The 21,107-nt window shown below is 48.5% G+C and overlaps 1 protein-coding gene across 2 annotated transcripts in view; it reads right to left on the reverse strand.

Moving 5' to 3' along the window:
* The window catches only part of man2a1 (mannosidase, alpha, class 2A, member 1), a 91,026-nt gene that overhangs the window by 17,587 nt on the left and 52,332 nt on the right, over positions 1–21,107 (reverse strand). For both annotated transcript variants that reach the window (XM_078396368.1, XM_078396369.1), the window contains one exon: positions 8,142–8,275. In XM_078396368.1, coding sequence (XP_078252494.1) covers positions 8,142–8,275 — 134 coding nt within the window. The remainder of the gene's footprint in view (positions 1–8,141; positions 8,276–21,107) is intronic.

Here is a 21,107-nt window from a genome sequence, read left to right on the forward strand (position 1 = left end):
ACCGCAGTAGATGCAACACCTGTCCCTTTACCTCCCCCCTCGACTCCATCCAAGGACCCAAACATTTTTTCCAGGTGAGGCAGAGGTTCACCTGCACCACCTCCAACCTCATCTATTGTATCCGCTGTTCCAGATGTCAGCTTCTCTACATCGTCGAGACCAAGCGCAGGCTCGGCGATCGTTTCGCTGAACACCTCCGCTCAGTCAAGCAACCTGATCTCCCAGTGGCTCAGCACTTCAACTCCCCCTCCAATTCCCAATCTGACCTTTCTGTCCTGGGCCTCCTCCATTGTCAGAGTGAGGCCCAGTGCAAATTGGAGGAACAGCACCTCATATTTCGCTTGGGCAGTTTACACCCCAGCGGTATGAACATTGACTTCTCTAACTTCAGGTAGTCCCTGCTTCCCCTCCCTATCCCCCCCCCTTCCCAGTTCTCCCACTAGTCTTCCTGTCTCCGACTACATCCTATCTTTGTCCCGTACCCTCCCCTGACATCAGTCTGAAGAAGGGTTTCGACCCGAAACGTCACCCATTCCTTCTCTCCCGAGATGCTGCCTGACCCGCTGAGTTACTCCAGCATTTTGTGTCTACCACAGATGCTTAACTAATGTCGCACTTTCTCTGAAGCCTTAATTAAGTCCAATCCAATGTAGCTTAATGATGCATAAATTGATTTAAGTGGGATCTTATTTGAGTGTTATGCAGACTCCAAAACTACTTTGGCTTTTTCATATTTTGAATTTTTCATAATAAAATGTTGTTGTTCTATGGCTTTATCCATCAGCATTTTTACATCCTTTTAATCTGTACACAGAAAGAATGTGTTTATCTGTAGCACTGAACGAACTTCGGAAATGTATCAACTCACACTTAATGATGCCAAATTCCATTCACCAGTGTTTTGGCATGTACTCTCCCATTTTATCAACATTTCTTGCAGCTATCTCTGGCTTTCTTTTTGTATTTTTTGAAAATGTCTCCTCACTTTACATAGTAAAGTGCAGTATAGAGACGAGTGGTTCCAGAGTTGATTCCTGTGTAATGCTGGTGTCTACTTCCAACTTTTGAAAACAAAATTATGCTAAATAGTTACAGCACTGGCTCCCCCCAAGTTACAGCAGTGGTCCGTTCCTGAGAAATGTTTGTAACTCAAACAGATTACAAATTGGAGATATGGCTGCAAACTGAGTTTCCAGCCAGCAGAAGATGCCAGCAATCATCATCCCACTAGTCTCCCAAACATTCATTTGTATGTACATACGTCAAGCATTTGTAACCTGGGAATGATCTGTAATCTGTTTTCTGTCTATTTGTTACCGTCTCCCTCTAGACCTACATATAAATACACACAGAAAATTGGAAGTACTCAAAAGCTTTTGATACCATTGATCACAATATATTACTTGATAAATTGGAAAGGTACGGTATCAGGAGGGTGGTGTTGAATTGGTTGAGAAGCTATTTAAGAAACAGGCAACAGTTTGCGAAGATAGGTGAGCATAAATCAACATGCTTGGATATTACTTGTGGAGTACCTCAGGGGTCTGTATTAGGACCGAAATTGTTCATTCTGTATATAAATGATATATGCAGAGTATCAAAAATATTGAAATTTGTTTTATTTGCAGACGATGCTAATATCTTTTGTTCTGGTGAGAATTTACAGCAGCTTTTGGAGGAGATCACATCAAAAATGAGAACATTTAAAAGGTGGTTTGACAAAAACAAATTATCATTAAATTTGAACAAAACAAATATTATATTGTTTGGAAATTGTAAAATAAACACTCAGGTACAAGTGAGGATAGATGGTGTTGACATAGAAAGAGTATAGGAAAATAAAGGAGACTATCATCAGAGATTTCTTGTTTGCTGATGACTGCGCCCTCAACGCCAGCACAGAGCAAAAGATGCAGCATGAAATGGACTGCTTCTCACAGGCCTGTGACAACTTTGGTCTCTCTAGCACCAAAAAGACTGAAGTTATGTACCAGCCCGCGCCTGGAAAGCCCTACCAGGAACCACACATCACGGTGAAGGGGCAGAATCTACAGGCAGTCGACAGCTTTACCTATCTGGGCAGTACACTCTCGCGAGTGGTGAACATTGACGCTGAGGTCAACAACAGGATTACCAAGGCCAGCGCTGCCTTTGGGCGACTCCATGAGAATGTTTGGGAGCGGAGAGGACTCAACCTTACCACCAAGCTGAAGGTCTACCGTGCAGTGGTACTCACCACACTTCACTATGCCAGTGAGACCTGGACTGTCTACAGCAGACATGCCAAACAGCTCAACCACTTTCACTTGAGCTGTCTACGCAGACTCCTTCACATCAGGTGGCAGGACAAAATTCTCTTGGTATTGAATAAAAGAACAATGGTCATAAAATGTATGACTAAGTTATGAAGAAATTGATATATGCGACTCGACGAAACATACGGAAGTACTTGTTGAAGTAAATTTGCACATTAATTGATAATCAGCCCAAAAAGGTGGTAATAAGCATTTTCTGCTGTGTTTTATATTTTAACCCTGTCTTAAATAATTAATATAGTTATATAATCTTGCACTAAAATTTAATATTTACTCATTACAGTTCCACCACTGATTTTCTGGCACTCTTGGTTCCAGAGCTTTGCTGGTTTATCCAGCCGGAAGTCGGCTCTGGGGATAGATGTGCTGGCTCCAGCTGTGCTGGAGTTACCTAGCCCTGGCCGCAGGTTGCTAATTCAACCCACAAATTGGTCATGGAAGTCCCGATGAGGTCAAGATTGGCTGCCTTACCCAGCCTAGGTGCCACATTTCCGGGGAGACTTCCAGGGCGCGGAGGCGAAATCAGAATGGCGGAAATGAAATATGAAAGCGGAAACTTTCCGCCAAATTCGGAAGGGTTGGGAGAGGTGCCATAAGGATCGTTAATAATGTAGGATTTCGCGAACACATCAACTCTCTGTTTTTACAGTCAAATGCCTTGAAGTTTATGGATCTAGTCGAATTTAACACAGCACAAATAATGTATAAAGCAATAAATAATTTACTACCAGGTAATATACAAAAAATGTTCTTTGACAAGGAGGGTGGTTATAATTTGAGAGGAAAGTTTAATTTAAAGAAACTTTGTGTTCATACAACTATGAGGAGTATGTTTATTTCAATCTGTGGGGTGAAATTGTGGAATGATTTGGATGTGGAACTCAAGCAAAGCACAAACATTTCTCAGTTGAAGAAGATCTACAAAAAAAATATTTTCCAGAGGTATAAGAATGACGAAGGGCTGTGATGACAGTTAAATTTTAGTTTATTGACATAGTGTGATATTCATGTTGTACATAGAATTTGGATAATTGTTTATAAACTGCATTTATGTTTGTTTGTGTGTGTGCATATATGTGTATGTTGTATGTATGTATGTGGCATGTTAATTGATGAGTAGTGGAGAAGGGGTAGGAATAAATAAGTGCATACTTCCTCCTACTCCTTTTCGAACATGTAAGATTTAATTTAGACAATAGACAATAGGTGCAGGAGTAGGCAATTTGTCCCTTCGAGTCAGCACCGGTATTCACCGTGATCATGGCTGATCATCCACAAACAGTACCCTGTTCCTGCCTTCTCCCCATATCCCTTGACTCCGCTATCATTAAGAGCTCTATCTCACACTCTCTTGAAAGCATCCAGGGAATTGGCCTCCACTGCTTTCTGAGGCAGAGAGTTCCACAACTTCACAACTCTCCGAGTGAAAAAGGTTTTCCTCATCTTCGTTCTAAATGGCCTACCCTTTATTCTTAAACTGTGGCCCCTGGTTCGGGACTCCCCCAACATCGGGAACATGTTTCCTGACTCTAGAGTATCCAATCCCTTAATAATCTTATATGTTTCAAGAAGATCCCCTCTCATCCTTCTAAATTCCAGAGTATACAAGCCCAGTCGCTCCAGTCTTTCAACATACGACAGTCCCGCCATTCTGCGAATTAACCTCGTGAACCTATGCTGCACCCCCTCAGAGGTAAGAATGTCCTTCCTCAAATTTGGAGACCAAATCTGCACACAATACACCAGGTGTGTTCTCAATGGGGCCCTGTACAACTGCAGAAGGTCCTCTTTGCTCCTGTACTCAAATCCACTTGTTATGATGGCCAACATTCCATTAGCTTTCTGCACTGCCGGCTGTACCTGCATGCTTACTTTCAGTGACTGATGAACTAGGACACCCAGATCTCATTGTACTTCCCCTTTTCCTAACTTGATACCATTCAGATAATAATCTGCCTTCCTGTTCTTACCACCAAACTAGATAACCTCACATTTATCCACATTAAACTGCATCTGCCATGCATCTGCCCACTCACACAACCTGTACAAATCACCCTGCATCCTCATAGTATCCTCCTCACACTTCACAGTGCCACCCAGCTTTGTGCCATCTGCAAATTTGCTAATGTTACTTTTGATCCCTTCATCTAAGTCTTTAATGTATATTGTAAATAGCTGCGGTCCCAGCACCGAGCCTTGCGGTACCCCACTAGTCACTGCCTGCCATTCTGAAAGGGACCCATTTATCCCTACTCTTTGTTTCCTGTCTGCCAACCAATTTTTTATCCATGTCAGTACCCTACCCCCAATAACATGTGCTCTAATTTTGCCCACTAATCTCCTATGCGGGACCTTATCAAAGGCTTTCTGAAAGTCCAGGTACACTACATCCACTGGCTCTCCCATGTCCATTTTCCTAGTTACATCCTCAAAAAATTCCAGAAGATTAGTCAAGCATGGTTTCCCCTTCGTAAATCCGTGTTGACTCGGAACAATCCTGTTACTACTATCCAAATGTTTCGCAATTTCTTCTTTTATGATCCATGATCATAAAAATGGATGATGGTGCTGGCTCAAAGGGCCGAATGGCCCACTCCTGCACCTATTGTCTGATGTCTATTAATAATTGACTCCAGCATCTTCCTCACCACCGATGTCAGGCTAACTGGTCTATAATTTCCTGTTTTTCTCTCTCCCTCCTATCTTAAAAAGTGGGATAACATTAGCTACCCTCCAATCCGCAGGAACTGATCCTGAATCTATAGAACATTTGTGTGGTTTATGAGAATTTATTAATTGTACAGGTTTATCGTTCATTTCATTTTATTGTTATTTTGTTTTGTTTTTATCTTATTTTGTTGAAATAATGTATAAACAAACAGACAAAGGGTTTTCCACTCTCTGAAATGCTTCAAATATATCACCCTTTTACGAAAGCCTTTATACATGAATACAAACTCATTGTAGGTGGAAATCTATTTCCCACATTTCAGCTCTCAAAACCTCTTTTTCTAGACAGAGCAAAAACATAGTTCCCCTGGTCCTTAATTTCAACCCCACTTCACATTCAATGAATCATCCTTAGCCATTTCTACCAGCACCAACAAGATTACATCACCAGTCAAAAATTTCCCTCCCTTTTCAGCATTCAGAGGGATCACATCCCTCATGACTTCCTGGTCTGCTCTTTCATGCCCACATATCCCTCCCCGTCATGACACACTTCCAATGCAAACAGTGAAGATGCACTAAATGTCTTTCACCTCTTCCTTGCCCATCATCAAGAGACCCACACAGTCTTACAAATCACCTACACTTCTTCCAATCTAATGTAACACAGAAAGCGGCTTTCTCTACAATGGGGAAAATAAATGACCATGAGCTACTTTGATTGCCTGTCATTTTAATTCCCAATCCCACTCAGATATTTTTGCCTGTTGTCTCCTGCACTATTACACAAGGCCCAAGTCGTGCTTCAGGGACAATATCTCATCTTCTATGTGGGGATGTTGTAGCCTTCAAATTCTCCAACTTAGGATAACTCACTCTTTCTTTCTGGCCGGTTCTATCTGTTATCATTTTGGCTCAGATTTTTCTTTTTGTATTAGTATTGTTTGGTCTGCTGGGTATGTCCCCCAGCATGTTTCTAACACCGTACACACATGAAGCATCAGAAGCACTTCTAATTTCTACCTTGACCTCTATGTCACTTATTTGATCTCACTCTAGCTGTAATATGCCCTTTGATTTATTTATCGTTCTCCAACATCTCTGCTTGCTGAAAATTAACTGGTTTCTCTCACCTTCCCAGCTCCCAGAATGGTAGGTGCTTGGAATAGGCTGCCAGGGGAGGTGGTGGAAGCAGATATGGCAGCAACATTTAAGAGGTATTTAAGACAAACATGTGAACAGACAGGGGATGGAGGGATATTGACCATGTGCAGGCAGATGAGGTTAACTTAAATTGTCATCATGATCAGCACAGATATTGTAGGCTGAAAGGTTTGTTCCTGTGCTGCACTGTTCTATGTGTAGGAAAGAACTGCAGATGCTGGTTTAAATCGAAGGTAGACACAAAATGCTGGAGTAAATCAGCCGGTCAGGCAGCATATTGACACAAAATGCTGGACATAAAATGCTGGAGATGCTGCCTGACCTGACCCACTGAGTTACTACAGCATTTTGTGTCTACCTGCACTGTTCTATGTTCCGATGAAGGATCTTGGATCTGAAATGTTAACTGCTGCTCTTTCCTCAGATGCTGCCTGACCTGCTGAATGATTCCAGCACTTTAAAAAAATTGATTGTGGAGTGTCCATTCCTATCATTTAAAAAAAGTACAACTTTAGGCTGAGATGTAATTTCACTTGTTTTCTGAGGTGAATCAAAAGGAATGTGGCAATATGAAAATGAGTACACTCTTTATGCTTGGAGCCTGTTTTGCAAGTCAGTCTGTTTGATGTGTAACAAAAATGCTGATGAGCTCAGTAAATCAAGTCGCATCTTGGAGATAAAAGACACAAGACGACATTTTTGGTCAAGACGCTGCATCAGGATTGAGATGTATTCAAGTGGGAGTTAGATATAGCTCTTAGAGCTAACAGAATCGAGGGATACGGGGAGAAAGCACGAACGGCATACTGATTTTGGATGATCAGTCATGATCATATTGAATGGCGGTGCTGGCTCACTGGGCCGAATGGCCTACTCCTGCACCTATTTTCTATGTTTCAATGAGAGGAAAGAAGAAGGATTCCCAGTATATGGCAGCACTGGGACGGTCGTAGGATAGAGGCTGGAGGCCAGAAGAGAAAACTAGGTGGATATATATGTGGGAAGAGAACACCGGAGAATGGGTTACTTGAAATTGGAAAATTTAACGTTGATATCCTTGGGCTGCAAGCTACCCAAGCTGAATACAAGACGTTGTTCTTCCAGTGAGCCCTCCAGCATTCTGTTGTTTGCTCCAGCAATGGACTAGAACATAGAACTTAGAAAAGTACAGTACAGGAACAGTGCCTTTGGGCCGTGATGTTTGTGCTGAGCATGATGCCAAGATAAACTAATCTTGTATGTCTGAAAATGACCAATATCTTTCCATTTCCTGCTTAACCATGCACCTTTCTAAATGTCTTTTAAATCCCTCTATCATATCTACTTCCACCACCACCCTTGGTAGCACTGCCCTCTGTGTAAAAAAACTATTCCCCTCTCACCTTAAAGCTATGCCTTGAGTATTTGACATTTCAATTCTGGAAAATGGTTTTCACTGTCTACCCTATCTATACTCTCAAAATTTAATATATTTCTATCAGGTCTCCCCTCAATCTCTGGCGGTATAGAGGAAATAATCCAAGTTTGTCCAACCTCTCCTTGTAGTTAATGCCCTCTAATCTAGACAGCATTTTTGGTGAATTTCTTCTACACCCATTCCAAAGCCTCAAAATCTTTCCTGTGATCAGAGTTGCATGCAATACTCCAAATGTATACCATCGTCTTCTTTACTATTTTATCTACTTGTGATACCTCTATCGGGGACCTATGCACCCCAAGATCCAGAGTCTTTTGTTTTCAGCCTTTTGTGGATCTCAACTTCACATCCCAAATTCCCAACAAGAAAATTTTGAATCTTCAATCATAAATCAATTACTCATCAAAAAAAAGATTTTGTCTTGAAGCAATGAAAGAAAGCTGTGAAAATTTAATTCCTGCATGTCAATTTCAGGATCAGATCAAGCAACATTTAAGATTAAATATTACCATAATCTAGGTGCAACTGTCCTCATTTTTTTTTCTATCTACATACATTTCAAATAACATAAGTACCTGGAAATCATTCAGGTCGGTAAAGAACTGATTGTTGCTTTTCACATCTGTAATCAGCCTCATAGCAATTTCCCGGTTTATTTCTTGCCTAATATCAACAATATTAGAGATTTCCAGTGACAGTCCATCAATCCCTGTGTTTGAAAAAAGAAACTACAATTGAATATACTTATTTACAAAAACTATGGTTGCAATCCTTCATTTTCCTCATATGAGACACAAAATTGTCTCATATATTCCTTCTTGCTGTGCCACCCTTTACAAGACATTTGTATTTTAGGCACTTTATGAAAAGCTTATGATTTAAGACAATTTTCTCAAGAGTTTTCAAAACATATATGCACAGTGTTCCTCTGTATGAAAGTGAAATAAAAGTGTATACTCTGTATAATCTTTATACTTTTTATGGTCTGTATAAAAGTGAAATACATAATATCTAAGTGCCCTTTCAAAGCATCCAGCACATGTGGCTTTTCATGTATTTTATGATCTATCCAATTGCTTGCACTTCCCCTTTTCCCAGTACCCCTCTTTCCCCGTTGGGCCCGTCCTCGTATGGTTTCCATTGTAACCGGGAGGGGAGGGGAGTGGGGGGGAGGGAGGGAGGGGGAAGGGGGGAGGGAGAGGGGAGGGAGGCGGGTAGGTGGGGAGGGGGAGGGGGGAGGGAGGAGGGAGGGGGGAGGGGAGGGGTGAAGGGGGGAGGGAGGGGGACCTCCCCTTTTCCCAGTACCCCTCTTTCCCCGTTGGGCCCGTGCTCATAGGGTTTCCATTGTAACCGGGAGGAGGGGAGGGAGGGAAGGGGGAGGGAGGGAGAAGGGAGGTGTGGAGGGAGGAGGGGAAGGAGGGGGGGTGAGGGGGGGAAGGAGAGGGGAGGGAGGCGGGTAGGGGGGGGAGGGGGGGGAGGGAGGGGGGAGGGGAGGGGGGAAGGGGGGAGGGATGGGGACCTCCCCTTTTCCCAGTACCCCTCTTTCCCCGTTGGGCCCGTCCTCGTAGGGTTTCCATTGTAACCGGGAAGAGGGGAGGGAGGGAAGGGGGAGGGAGGGAGGAGGGAAGTGTGGATGGAGGAGGGGAGGGGGGGAAGGGGGGAGGGAGGCGGGTGGAGGGGGGAGGGAGGGGGAGGGGGAGGGAGGGGGAGGGGAGGGGAGGGGGAGGGGGAGGGGAGGGGGAGGGGAGGGGAGGGGGGAGGGAGGGGGACCTCCCCTTTTCCCAGTACCCCTCTTTCCCCGTTGGCCCGTCCTCGTAGGGTTTCCATTGTAACCGGGAGGAGGGGAGGGAGGGAAGGGGGAGGGAGGGAGGAGGGAGGTGTGGAGGGAGGAGGGGAGGGGGGAGGGAGGGGGGAAGGGGGGAGGGAGAGGGGTAGGGGGAGGGGGAGGGTGGGGTGGAGGGGAGGGGGGAAGGGGGAGGGAGGGGGACCTCCCCTTTTCCCAGTACCCCTCTTTCCCCGTTGGGCCCGTCCTCGTAGGGTTTCCATTGTAACCGGGAGGGGAGGGAGGGAAGGGGGAGGGAGGGAGGGAGGGAGGAGGGATGTGTGGAGGGAGGAGGGGAGGGGGAGGGAGGGGAGGGGGAGGGAGGGGAGGGGGGTGGAGGGGGGAAGGGGGGGAGGGGGGAGGGAGAGGGGAGGGAGGTGGGTAGGGGGGGAGGGGGAGGGAGGGGGACCTCCCCTTTTCCCAGTACCCCTCTTTCCCCGTTGGGCCTGTCCCCGTAGGATTTCCATTGTAACCGGGAGGGGGGAGGGAGGGTGGAAGGAGGGGGGAGGGGGAGAGGGATGGAAGGGTGGAGGGAGGGGGGAGGGATTGGGGGAGGGAGGGATGGAGGGAAGGAGGGAGGGGGGGGGAGTTAGGGGGGGAGGGGTGAGGGAGGGGGGAGGGAGTTGGGGAGGGAGGGGGAGGAGGGGGAGGGAGTGGGGATGGAGGTGGGAAGGAGGGGGGATGATGGGGTTGAGGGGGGAAGGGGGACCTCCCCTTTTCCCAGTACCCCTCTTTCCCCCACCACCAAGCCCCCTCCGCAACGACCCCTGTTGTCCCCCTCCCCAGTCCCCCCCCCCTCCCCAGTCCCCCTTTGTGGATGGGGGACCGAGCTCAGGGGTTACCGAGCTTTTGCGGTTGCAGCTGCTAGACTGTGGAACAGCATCCCTCTCCCCATCAGAACTGCCCCCTCCATCCACTCCTTTAAGTCCACGCTCAAAACCTATTTCTACTCCCTAGCGTTTGAGGCTCATTGAGGAGGTACTGTGAACTGTTTGCGTGCCACTGTATATTTCATTTTTTTCCTTAGTACCTAATCAGATGTACAGCACTTTGGTCAACGTGGGTTGTTTTTAAATGTGCTATACAAATAAAATTGACTTGACTTGACTTGACCAAGTGCTTCTCACGGCGATCTGTATTCGCAACAATGTATCACCCATCTCACAGGGGCATTGTGACATCATAATCTGAAGACCTTCAATAAATCCGCACCACAGCGCCCCCTATAATTTAGGGGGGGGGGGAGCGCTTTAAAACCTCTGTAACTTAAAAAACATGCGACCGAATTAAATAAAAAACAATTTTGCAGCAGATAACCGCGTGGTGATTAAGGCGGTGCAAAAATCGTGGCGCTACGGTTCACCGTTTTGACGAAATCAGAGAAACCGCTGTTACGTGCATATATATATATATAACACAAGATCTGAGTTTTAGTAGTATATACTAGCACAAGTGTGCCCGTTGGGCCCGTCCTCGTAGGGTTTCCATTGTAACCGGGAGGGGAGTGGGGGGGAGGAAAGGGGGAGGGTTCGGGGGAGGGAGGAGGGGTGGGGGAGGGAGGGGAGGGGGAGGGAGGGGAGGGGGGAGGAGGGAGGGGGGAGGGAGAGGGGAGGGAGGGGGGTAGGGGGGAGGGGGAGGGAGGGGGGAGGGGAGGGGTGAAAGGGAGGGAGAGGGGAGGGAGAGGGAGGGGGGAGGGAGAGGGAGGGGGGAGGGGAGGGGGAGGGGAAGGGAGGGGGAGGGGAGGGGGAAGGGGGAGAGAGGTGGACCTCCCCTTTTCCCAGTACCCCTCTTTCCCCGTTGGGCCCGTCCTCGTAGGGTTTCCATTGTAACCAGGAGGAGGGGAGGGAGGGAAGGGGGAGGGAGGGAGGTGTGGAGGGAGGAGGGAAGGGAGGGGGGGAAGGGGGGGGAGAGGGGAGGGAGAGGGGAGGGAGAGGGGAGGGAGAGGGGAGGGAGGCGGGTAGCTGGGGGAGGGGGGGGAGGGAGGGGGGAGGGGGGAAGGGGGGAGGGATGTGGACCTCCCCTTTTCCCAGTACCCCTCTTTCCCCGTTGGGCCCGTCCTCGTAGGGTTTCCATTGTAACCGGGAGGAGGGGAGGGAGGGAAGGGGGAGGGAGGGAGGGAAGGGTGAGGGAGGGAGGAGGGAAGTGTGGAGGGAGGAGGGGGGGGGAGGGGGGGAAGGGGGGAGGGAGGCGGGTGGAGGGGGAGGGGGGAGGGAGGGGGAGGGGAGGGGGGAGGGAGGGGGAGGGGAGGGAGGGGGAGGGGAGGGGGGGAGGGAGGGGGACCTCCCCTTTTCCCAGTACCCCTCTTTCCCCGTTGGCCCGTCCTCGTAGGGTTTCCATTGTAACCGGGAGGAGGGGAGGGAGGGAAGGGGGAGGGAGGGAGGAGGGAGGTGTGGAGGGAGGAGGGGAGGGGGAGGGGGGAAGGGGGGGAGGGAGAGGGGTAGGGGGGAGGGGGAGGGAGAGGGGAGGGAGAGGGGAGGGAGGCGGGTAGCTGGGGGAGGGGGGGGAGGGAGGGGGGAGGGGGGAAGGGGGGAGGGGGGAAGGGGGGAGGGATGTGGACCTCCCCTTTTCCCAGTACCCCTCTTTCCCCGTTGGGCCCGTCCTCGTAGGGTTTCCATTGTAACCGGGAGGAGGGGAGGGAGGGAAGGGGGAGGGAGGGAGGGAAGGGTGAGGGAGGGAGGAGGGAAGTGTGGAGGGAGGAGGGGAGGGGGAGGGGGGGAAGGGGGGAGGGAGGCGGGTGGAGGGGGAGGGGGGAGGGAGGGGGAGGGGAGGGGGAGGGAGGGGAGGGGGGAGGGAGGGGGAGGGGAGGGAGGGGGAAGGGAGGGGGGAGGGAGGGGGACCTCCCCTTTTCCCAGTACCCCTCTTTCCCCGTTGGCCCGTCCTCGTAGGGTTTCCATTGTAACCGGGAGGAGGGGAGGGAGGGAAGGGGGAGGGAGGGAGGAGGGAGGTGTGGAGGGAGGAGGGGAGGGGGAGGGGGGAAGGGGGGGAGGGAGAGGGGTAGGGGGGGAGGGGGAGGGAGGGGTGGAGGGGAGGGGGGGAGGGGGAGGGAGGGGAGGGAGGGGAGGGGGGAAGGGGGAGGGAGGGGGACCTCCCCTTTTCCCAGTACCCCTCTTTCCCCGTTGGGCCCGTCCTCGTAGGGTTTCCATTGTAACCGGGAGGGGAGGGAGGGAGGGAGGGAGGAGGTAGGTGTGGAGGGAGGAGGGGAGGGAGGGGAGGGGGGTGGAGGGGGGGAGGGGGGAGGGAGGTGGGTAAGGGGGGAGGGGGAGGGAGGAACGGGGAGGGAGGGGGACCTCCCCTTTTCCCAGTACCCCTCTTTCCCCATTGGGCCCGTCCCCGTAGGATTTCCATTGTAACCGGGAGAGGGGAGGGAGGGTGGAAGGAGGGGGGAGGGGGAGAGGGATGGAAGGGTGGAGGGAGGGGGGAGGGATTGGGGGAGGGAGGGATGGAGGGAAGGAGGGAGTGGGGGGAGTTAGGGGGGGATGGGTAAGGGAGGTGGGGAGGGAGGGGGGAGGGAGTTGGGGAGGGAGGAGGGGGGAGGGAGTGGGGATGGAGGTGGGAAGGAGGGGGGATGAAGGGGTTGAGGGGGGAAGGGGGGAAGGGGGACCTCCCCTTTTCTCAGTACCCCTCTTTCCCCCACCACCAAGCCCCCTCCGCAACGACCCCTGTTGTCCCCCTCCCCAGTCCCCCTTCGTGGATGGGGGACCGAGCTCAGGGGTTACCGAGCTTTTGCGGTTGCAGCTCCTAGACTGTGGAACAGCATCCCTCTCCCCATCAGCACTGCCCCCTCCATCCACTCCTTTAAGTCCAGGCTCAAAACCTATTTCTACTCCCTAGCGTTTGAGGCTCATTGAGGAGGTACTGTGAACTGTTTGCGTGCCACTGTATATTTCATTTTTTTCCTTAGTACCTAATCAGATGTAGAGCACTTTGGTCAACGTGGGTTGTTTTTAAATGTGCTATACAAATAAAATTGACTTGACTTGACTTTACCAAGTGCTTCTCACGGCGATCTGTATTCGCAACAATGTATCACCCATCTCACAGGGGCATTGTGACATCATAAGCTGAAGACCTTCAATAAATCCGCACCACAGCGCCTGTATTCGCAACAATGTATCCCCCATCTCACAGGGGCATTGTGACATCATAATCTGAAGTCCTTCAATAAATCCGCACCACAGCGCCCCCTATAATTTAGGGGGGGGGGGGGGAGCGCTTTAAAACCTCTGTAACTTAAAAAACATGCGACCGAATTAAATAAAAAACAATTTTGCAGCAGATAACCGCGTGGTGATTAAGGCGGTGCAAAAATCGTGGTGCTACGGTTCACCGTTTTGACGAAATCAGAGAAACCGCTGTTACGCGCATATATATATATATATATAACACAAGATCTGAGTTTTAGTAGTACACTAGACAAAGTGGGCCCGTTGGGCCCATTCCCCACTCCCCCATTCTCTCGTCCCCCATCCCCACTCTTACTCTCCCCACACTCTCCCCTTTGGCCCGTTCTCTTAGGGTTTCCATTGTATCCGGGAGGGGGTGAGGGAGTGAAGGGGGGAGGGAGGGAGAGGGAGGTTTGGGGGAGGGAGGTGTGGAGTGATCGAGGGGGAGGGAGTGGTGGAGGGAGGGATGTGTTGAGGATGGAGGGTGGAGGGAGGGGGGGAGGGTGATGAGAGATGGGGTGGTAAGGAGGGGGGAGGGAGGGATGGGGGAGAGGGGAGGGATATGGACCTCCCCTTTTCCCAGTACCCCTCTTTCCCCCACCACCAATTCCCCTCCGCACTACCCCTGTTGTCCCATTCCCCATTCTCAGCCCCCCCCCCCCATTTTCTCTCCCCCAGACACACTCTTAGCATCAGTTAAAGGCCCGGGGGGGGGGGGGGGGGGGTGCGGGTGATCGGATCAGTGAAAAGTCCGGTGGGGGGGGGGGGCTTCGGGAGATCGCATCATTCAAAGGCCCGGGGGGGGGGGGGGATAGCGGCCCGGGGGGGGGGGATAGCGGGGAGATGTTCTCCCGGGTGTGGGAGAGGAGAGAAGCAAGGGGAGAGAGGAGAGGTGAGCCGGTGATCGCGGGCTGGCGCCGCTAACGGCGTCCATTGTTTTGGTGCGAGTGAGGAGATGCCGCGCATGCGTGCTGAGTACAGAGTGAGGAGATTCCGCGCATGCGTACTGAGCACTGCCGCACCGCAGCGCCCCCCTTCTGTCAAAACTTCGATAAATGAGGGGGGGCAGCACTTTTAAACCTCTGTAACTTTAAAAATATGCGTCCGAATTAAATAAAAATATCATTTTCCAGCAGCGAACCGCATGCTGATTAAGGCGGTACAAAAATCGTGGCGCTACGGTTCACCGTTTTGCCGGAATTGCCGTATTCAGCCGACATCAGTGGAATATATATATATACATACAAGATCTGAGTTTTAATAGTATACTAGACAAAGTGGGCCCGTTGGGCCCATTCCCCACTCTCCCATTCTCTCCTCCCCCATCCCCACTCTTACTCTCCCCACACTCTCCCCTTTGGCCCGTCCTCTTAGGGTTTCCATTGTAACCGGGAGGGGGGAGGGAGAGGGAGGTTTGGGGGAGGGAGGTGTTGAGGGATCGAGGGGTAGGGAGTGGTGGAGGGAGGGAGGTGTTGAGGATGGAGGGGGGGAGGGAGGGGAGGAGGGTGATGAGAGATGGGGTGGTATTTGTGGAGGGGGGAGGGAGGGAGGGGGGGAGAGAGTAGGGGGGGAGGGGAGGAGGGAGGGATGGGGGAGAGGGAAGGGATATGGACCTCTACTTTTCCCAGTACCCCTCTTTCCCCCACCACCAAGTCCCCTCCGCACTACCCCTGTTGTCCCATTCCCCATTCCCCATTCTCAGACCCCCCCATTTTCTCTCCCCCAGACACACTCTTAGCATGAGTTAAAGGCCCGTGGGGGGGGGGGGGTGAGGGTGTGCGGGGGATCGGATCAGTGAAAGGTCCGGGAGGGGGGGGATAGTGGGGAGATGGTCTCCCGGGTGTGGGAGAGAGGAGAGAAGCAAGGGGAGAGAGGAGAGGTGAGCCGGTGATCGCGGGCTGCCGCCGCTAACGGCGTCCATTGTTTTGGTGCGAGTGAGGAGATGCCGCGCATGCGTACTGAGCACAGAGTGAGGAGATTCCGCGCATGCGTACTGAGCACATCCGCACCGCAGCGCCCCCTATAGAAACTTCAATAAGGGGGGGGCAGTGCTTTAAAACCTCTGTAACTTAAAAAATATGCGACCGAATTAAATACAAATATCATTTTCCAGCAGCGGCCCGCGTGGTGATTAAGGCGGTACAAAAATCGTGGCGCTACGGTTCACCGTTTTGCCGAAATCAGCCGGAATCAGTGAAATATATATACATACATACAAGATCTGAGTTTTAATAGTATATAGATAGATAGACTAGCAAAGAGGGCCCGTTGGGCCCGTCCCCACACCCCCCATTCTCTCCTCCCCCAGCCCCACTCTTACTCTCCAAGTGTGCCACACCCCCCATTCTCACCTCCCCCAACCCCAATCTTACTCTCCCCACACCCCCCCTTTCCCCACGACCTCCCCTTTTCCCAGTACCCCTATTTCCCCCACCAACAAGCCCCCTCCGGACGACCCCTGTTGTCCCCCTCCCCAGTCCCCATTCTCAGACCCCGCCACCATTCTCTCTCCCCCAGACACACTCTTACTCTCCCCCACCCCCCACTTTCGCCAGCACACCCCTTTCCCCTACTCTCTCTTGCCCCCAGCACCAACAGGTCCGGGGGGGGGGGAGGGGGGAGCGCATTAGTGAAAGGTCCGGGGGGGGGGAGAGAGCATCAGTGAAAGATCCGGGGGGGGGGGGGGGATAGCGGGGAGAGGATCTCCCGGGTGTGGGAGAGAGGAGAGAAGCAAGGGGAGAGAGGGGCACAGACGCACAGCAGCGCCACGCTGAAAGCCTTCAATAAATCAGTAGGAGGGGGGTGCATGGGCATTTTGACGTCACACGCTGAAGGCCATGGAAAAGACGGCTGGAATTTTTTTTTAAAAACTAAAACCTCTGTAACTTAAAAAATATACGACCGAATCAAATAGAAATATCATTTTCCAGCAGCGTTCAGCGTGGTGATTAAGGCGGTGCAAACATCGTGGCGCTACGGTTCACCGTTTTTGCCGAAAATCAGCCGAAAAAATGAGAGATTTAAAAAAAGACTTTTAAACCTCTGTAACTTAAAAAATATACGACCGAATTAAATAACAATATCATTTTCGGCAAGCGTCCAGCGGTGTGATTAAGGCGGTGCAAAAATTGTGGCGCTACGCCTCACCGTTTTGCAGAAATCAGCCGAAATCACTGTTACAAATATACATACAAGTCAGAGTTTTAGTAAGATTAGATAGATAGATAGATAGATAGATAGATAGATACCAAAATCCAGTTATCTTCAGATGGGTGATAGTGCTCTAACAAATTAGCTAGTTGATGTCCAGGGAAGCTATTCCAAGCAGTGTAGTTCCTATAGTTTTTATAGTATAAGAAGACATATTGAAGACAAGATTCATCTTCACATATTTTATTTCCGCACAGTTCTGTAGTACCATACTTTACCCAGTGATTTACTAGTGATTATTTAATGCACATTTGTTCCAATTACGTATTTATGTGATGTGAATATTATTGGTAATGTCAATATTTATTACCCATCAACGATCACCGTGACAGGGAAGCAAGTTCACAGAAAACTAGATTGACGGACCTGGAGACAAGTATAAGCCATGTTGGATCTGAACTATAAGGACGTGGGTGAAATGAAATCAAATACCAGAGGGTTTAGCTTTATGATGAGAGAGGTAAAGTTTAAATGGAGATGTGCGGGGCAAGGTTTTTTTTTTACAAAGTGTGGTGAGTGCGTGGAACAGGCTGCCAGGGTTCGTGGAGGCAGATAAGATACTGGCATATAAAAAGCTTTTGGATAGGGATATGAATGTGCAAAGAATGAAGGGGTGTGAATTATGCACAGGTAGATAAGGTAGATGGTCTTGGCATCATGTTCGACATGGACATTGTGGGCGAAAGGGCCTGTTCTTGTGCTGTATCATTCTATGTTATCATGATAAATACATATGTATGCTCATCTTACTTTATATCTACACTTGCTTCAACAGCAAAAATAATGCAAATTGTAACATATGCTTCAACCCTCTCCTTTGGGATTTGGTAATTTTGTGTAACTGTGCACTTGTTCATTTTTTGAGTTTTAGCATCTTTAACCAAGGATGACTTGCATCCACTCTGACTTTGTGTGTTTTGAAGTGGCTGATGAAGCTAAAGTGGCAACCACACATACTTCCACAGATGGCAGATGAAATACATGATAGGACAAGTCATTTTTTAATTGTATGCTCCTTCTGTCATTGTTCCTGGACTTTTGTGAACCCAACATTTTCAATATTATCCGGAATACCTTCTCCACTGTGAATGGTCACAGATCAAAGATTCTTCAAAAGCCAGAGCGATGTTATATTTTTTTCAAGATTCTGAGCATATCATTGACTCTCTTCATCTGACTGCCTGGTAATGTCTTTCTGTAACAGAGCTTAGAATACAATTCCCTTTCAAGATTCTGACATTAGGTTTTCCCAATGGAAACAAAATAATATGATTAATTCCTTAATTGTGTGAATGCTGACCATGGCGAGAACAGGTAATGTAGTGAAAGCAGGAACCCTGCAGAAGGATTTAGATAGGTTGGGAGAGTGGACAGAGAAGTGGCAGATGCGATATAGTGCAGCAAAGTGTGGAGTCATGCATTTTGGTAACAGGAATAAAGGCGCAGATTATTTTCTAAATGGGGAGAGAACCCAGAAATCGAAGATGCAGAGGGAGTGTTGGTGCAGGAATCACAAAGAGTTGACCTGCAAGTCGAATCGGTAGTAAAGAAAGCAAACGCAATGCTCACATTTATTTCGAGGGGCTTGTATGCAAAAACAGGGAATGTAATGCGAGGCTCTATAAGGCACATTTGGAATATTGTGAGCAGTTTTGTGCACCATATCTGAGGAAGGATGTGCTGGCTCTGGAGAGGGTCCAGAAGAGTTTACAAGAATGATCCCAGGAATGAGTAGGTTAACATATGATGAGTATTTGACAGCACTGGGCCTGTATTCGCTGGAGTTTAGAAGAATGAGGGGGACATCATTGAAACGTACACAATAACGAAAGTCTTGGATAGAGTGGATGTGGAGAGGATGTTTCCACTAGTGGGAGAATCTAGGACTAGAGGTCGTAGCCACAGAATTAAAGGACGTTCTTTTAGGAAGATAAGGATGAATTTCTTTAGTCAAAGGGTGGTGAATTTGTGGAATTCTTTGCTACAGAAGGCTGTGGAGCCCAAATGTGGATATATTTAAGGCAGAGATAGATAGAATCTTGATTAGTACAGGTGTCAGAGGTTCTGGGGAGCAGGAGAATGAGGTTCGGTGGGAGAGATAGGCCAAATGGCCTAATTCTGCTCCTATCACTTATGATCTTATGATGATTAACTTTAGCTCACTTCTTTCAGTGAATTTCGCAGAGACAGCTTTGGTATTATCTTCAAGTGCCTTGGGGCCTGCTGAGGGTAATTTAGGTCTCAGGTATAATAAACGAGGGCGAGGATCAGCGTTGCTCAGTAGACCATGAGCTTTGTGCTGTGTTTTGAGGATCTTTAAACATACTTTTCCTCAATACAACTGAAGACTGAGCTGGTACACTGATAATTATGAGGAATTACATCAGCAATGGGAGGGGATGTTGTGTTGAGGATATAAGGACTCTGCAACTGAATATAGATAAGTTGAGTGAGTGGGTGAATACTTGGCAAACAAAGGTTAATGTGGGAAAGTGTGAGGTCTTCCACTTTGGTAAGAACACTCTAAATGCAGATTATTATATAAATGGGGAAAATTTGTGATGATTGACAGAGTGTACCAGGACCATGTGTTCTTGTTAACAAATCACAAAAAGTATATCATGCAGGTGCAGCAGGATGGCAAATGATATATATTTACATATTTTGCAAGAGTATTGGAATTTAGAAATATGGAAGTATTTCTACAATTTCACCTGGACCTTTTGAGGTCACATGTGGAGTACTATGCAGTTTTGGTTTCCTAAATTAGGAAAGGATGTACTGGCATTGGAGATAGTATAATGGAGTAACAAGGCTAATTCCTGGGATGAGGGGATTGCCCAGTCACAAGTGCCTAAATAAATCAGATCTATATTCTTTGAGTTTAGAAGGACGAAAGGTGATCATGTAGAAATATAAAAGATTCATAGGGGGCGCGACATGATAACTCTCAAGATGTACATGAGTGGGAGAACCTTGACATAGTTATAAGAAAATGCTTGAATAAGATGTCCAATTGTAAGTTACAGCTTCAATGTGTGTGCTCTGCTAGCATGCAGCACATGTAATGAAAGAGCTTAAAAATTATTGAAGGGCGTGGCTAATTGTGCAAGGTTACCTCTTACTTTATGCATTGAGTCATGGAGAGATATACTGTGGAAACAAACCCTTTGGCCCACCATGTTTGCACCACCCATTTATAACAATCCTACATTGATTATTTACTCTACGTTTTCATCAACTTTACCCAGATTCTACTATTCACCTGCATTAAGGACATATTACAACAGCCAATTAACCTATCAACCAACGTATCTTTGCGATGTGGGAGGTAACTAGAGCTCTCGAAGAAACCCATGGGGTGAATGCCATGCAGTCAGAGAGACAATGTGCAACTTCCACACAGCCAACACCCTAGGCCATGAATCAACCCAGGTCTTTTGTTACTGCGAGGCAGCAACTCTGCTAGCTATGTCACTGCTCCATCTGCAACACTTCTCTACAAAACTACAATTAATTATTCAAATTTGCCCAAATGCTAGGATGCTTTTAATGCATCTGAACAATGGTCATCCCATTCCAGGAAAGATATGGAGGCTTTGTAAAGTGTGAAGAGGTTTACCAGAATGTTGCCTGAATTAGGAGGTCTTAGCTACAGGGAGAGGTTGGAAGGACTTGGATTGTTTTCTCTGGATTGTTGGATGTTGCGGGGACACCTGACAGAAGTATAAAATTATGGGAGGCATAGAGCAGAATTTTTTTTTCCCAGATTGGAAAATCAAATACCAGAGGGCATAGCATTAAGATGAGAGGGACAAAGTTTAAAGGGAGTTGTGTGGGGCAATGTTTTTTTTTACATGGAGTGTTGTGAGTGCCTGGAACATGCTGCCAGGGTTCGTGGATGAGGCAGATAAGATAATAGCATGTAAACAGCATTGGGATAGGCATATGCTTATGAAAGGAATGAAGGGGTGTTGATTATGCACAGATAGATAAGAGATGGTCTTGGCATCACATTCGACATGGAGATTATGGGCCAAAGAGCCTGTTCCTGTGCTGTGCTATGGTAAATGCATATGTATGCTCATCTTACTTTATATCTACACTCGCATCAACAGCAAAAATAATGCAAATTGCAGCATATATTGATTTGAATAAATACTTAGACCCTCTCCTTTGGGATTTGGTAATATGATGTAACTATGCACTTATTCACTTTTTTGAGGTTTATCACCGTTAACCAAGGACGACTTGCTTCCAGTCTGGCTTTGTAGGTTCTGAAATGGCTGACAAGACCAAAGGGGCAACTACACATACTTCCACAGATGGCAGATGAAATACAGTGC

The sequence above is a fragment of the Rhinoraja longicauda genome, chromosome 3 (assembly GCF_053455715.1).
Source record: "Rhinoraja longicauda isolate Sanriku21f chromosome 3, sRhiLon1.1, whole genome shotgun sequence".
NCBI classification, from domain to species: domain Eukaryota; kingdom Metazoa; phylum Chordata; class Chondrichthyes; order Rajiformes; family Arhynchobatidae; genus Rhinoraja; species Rhinoraja longicauda.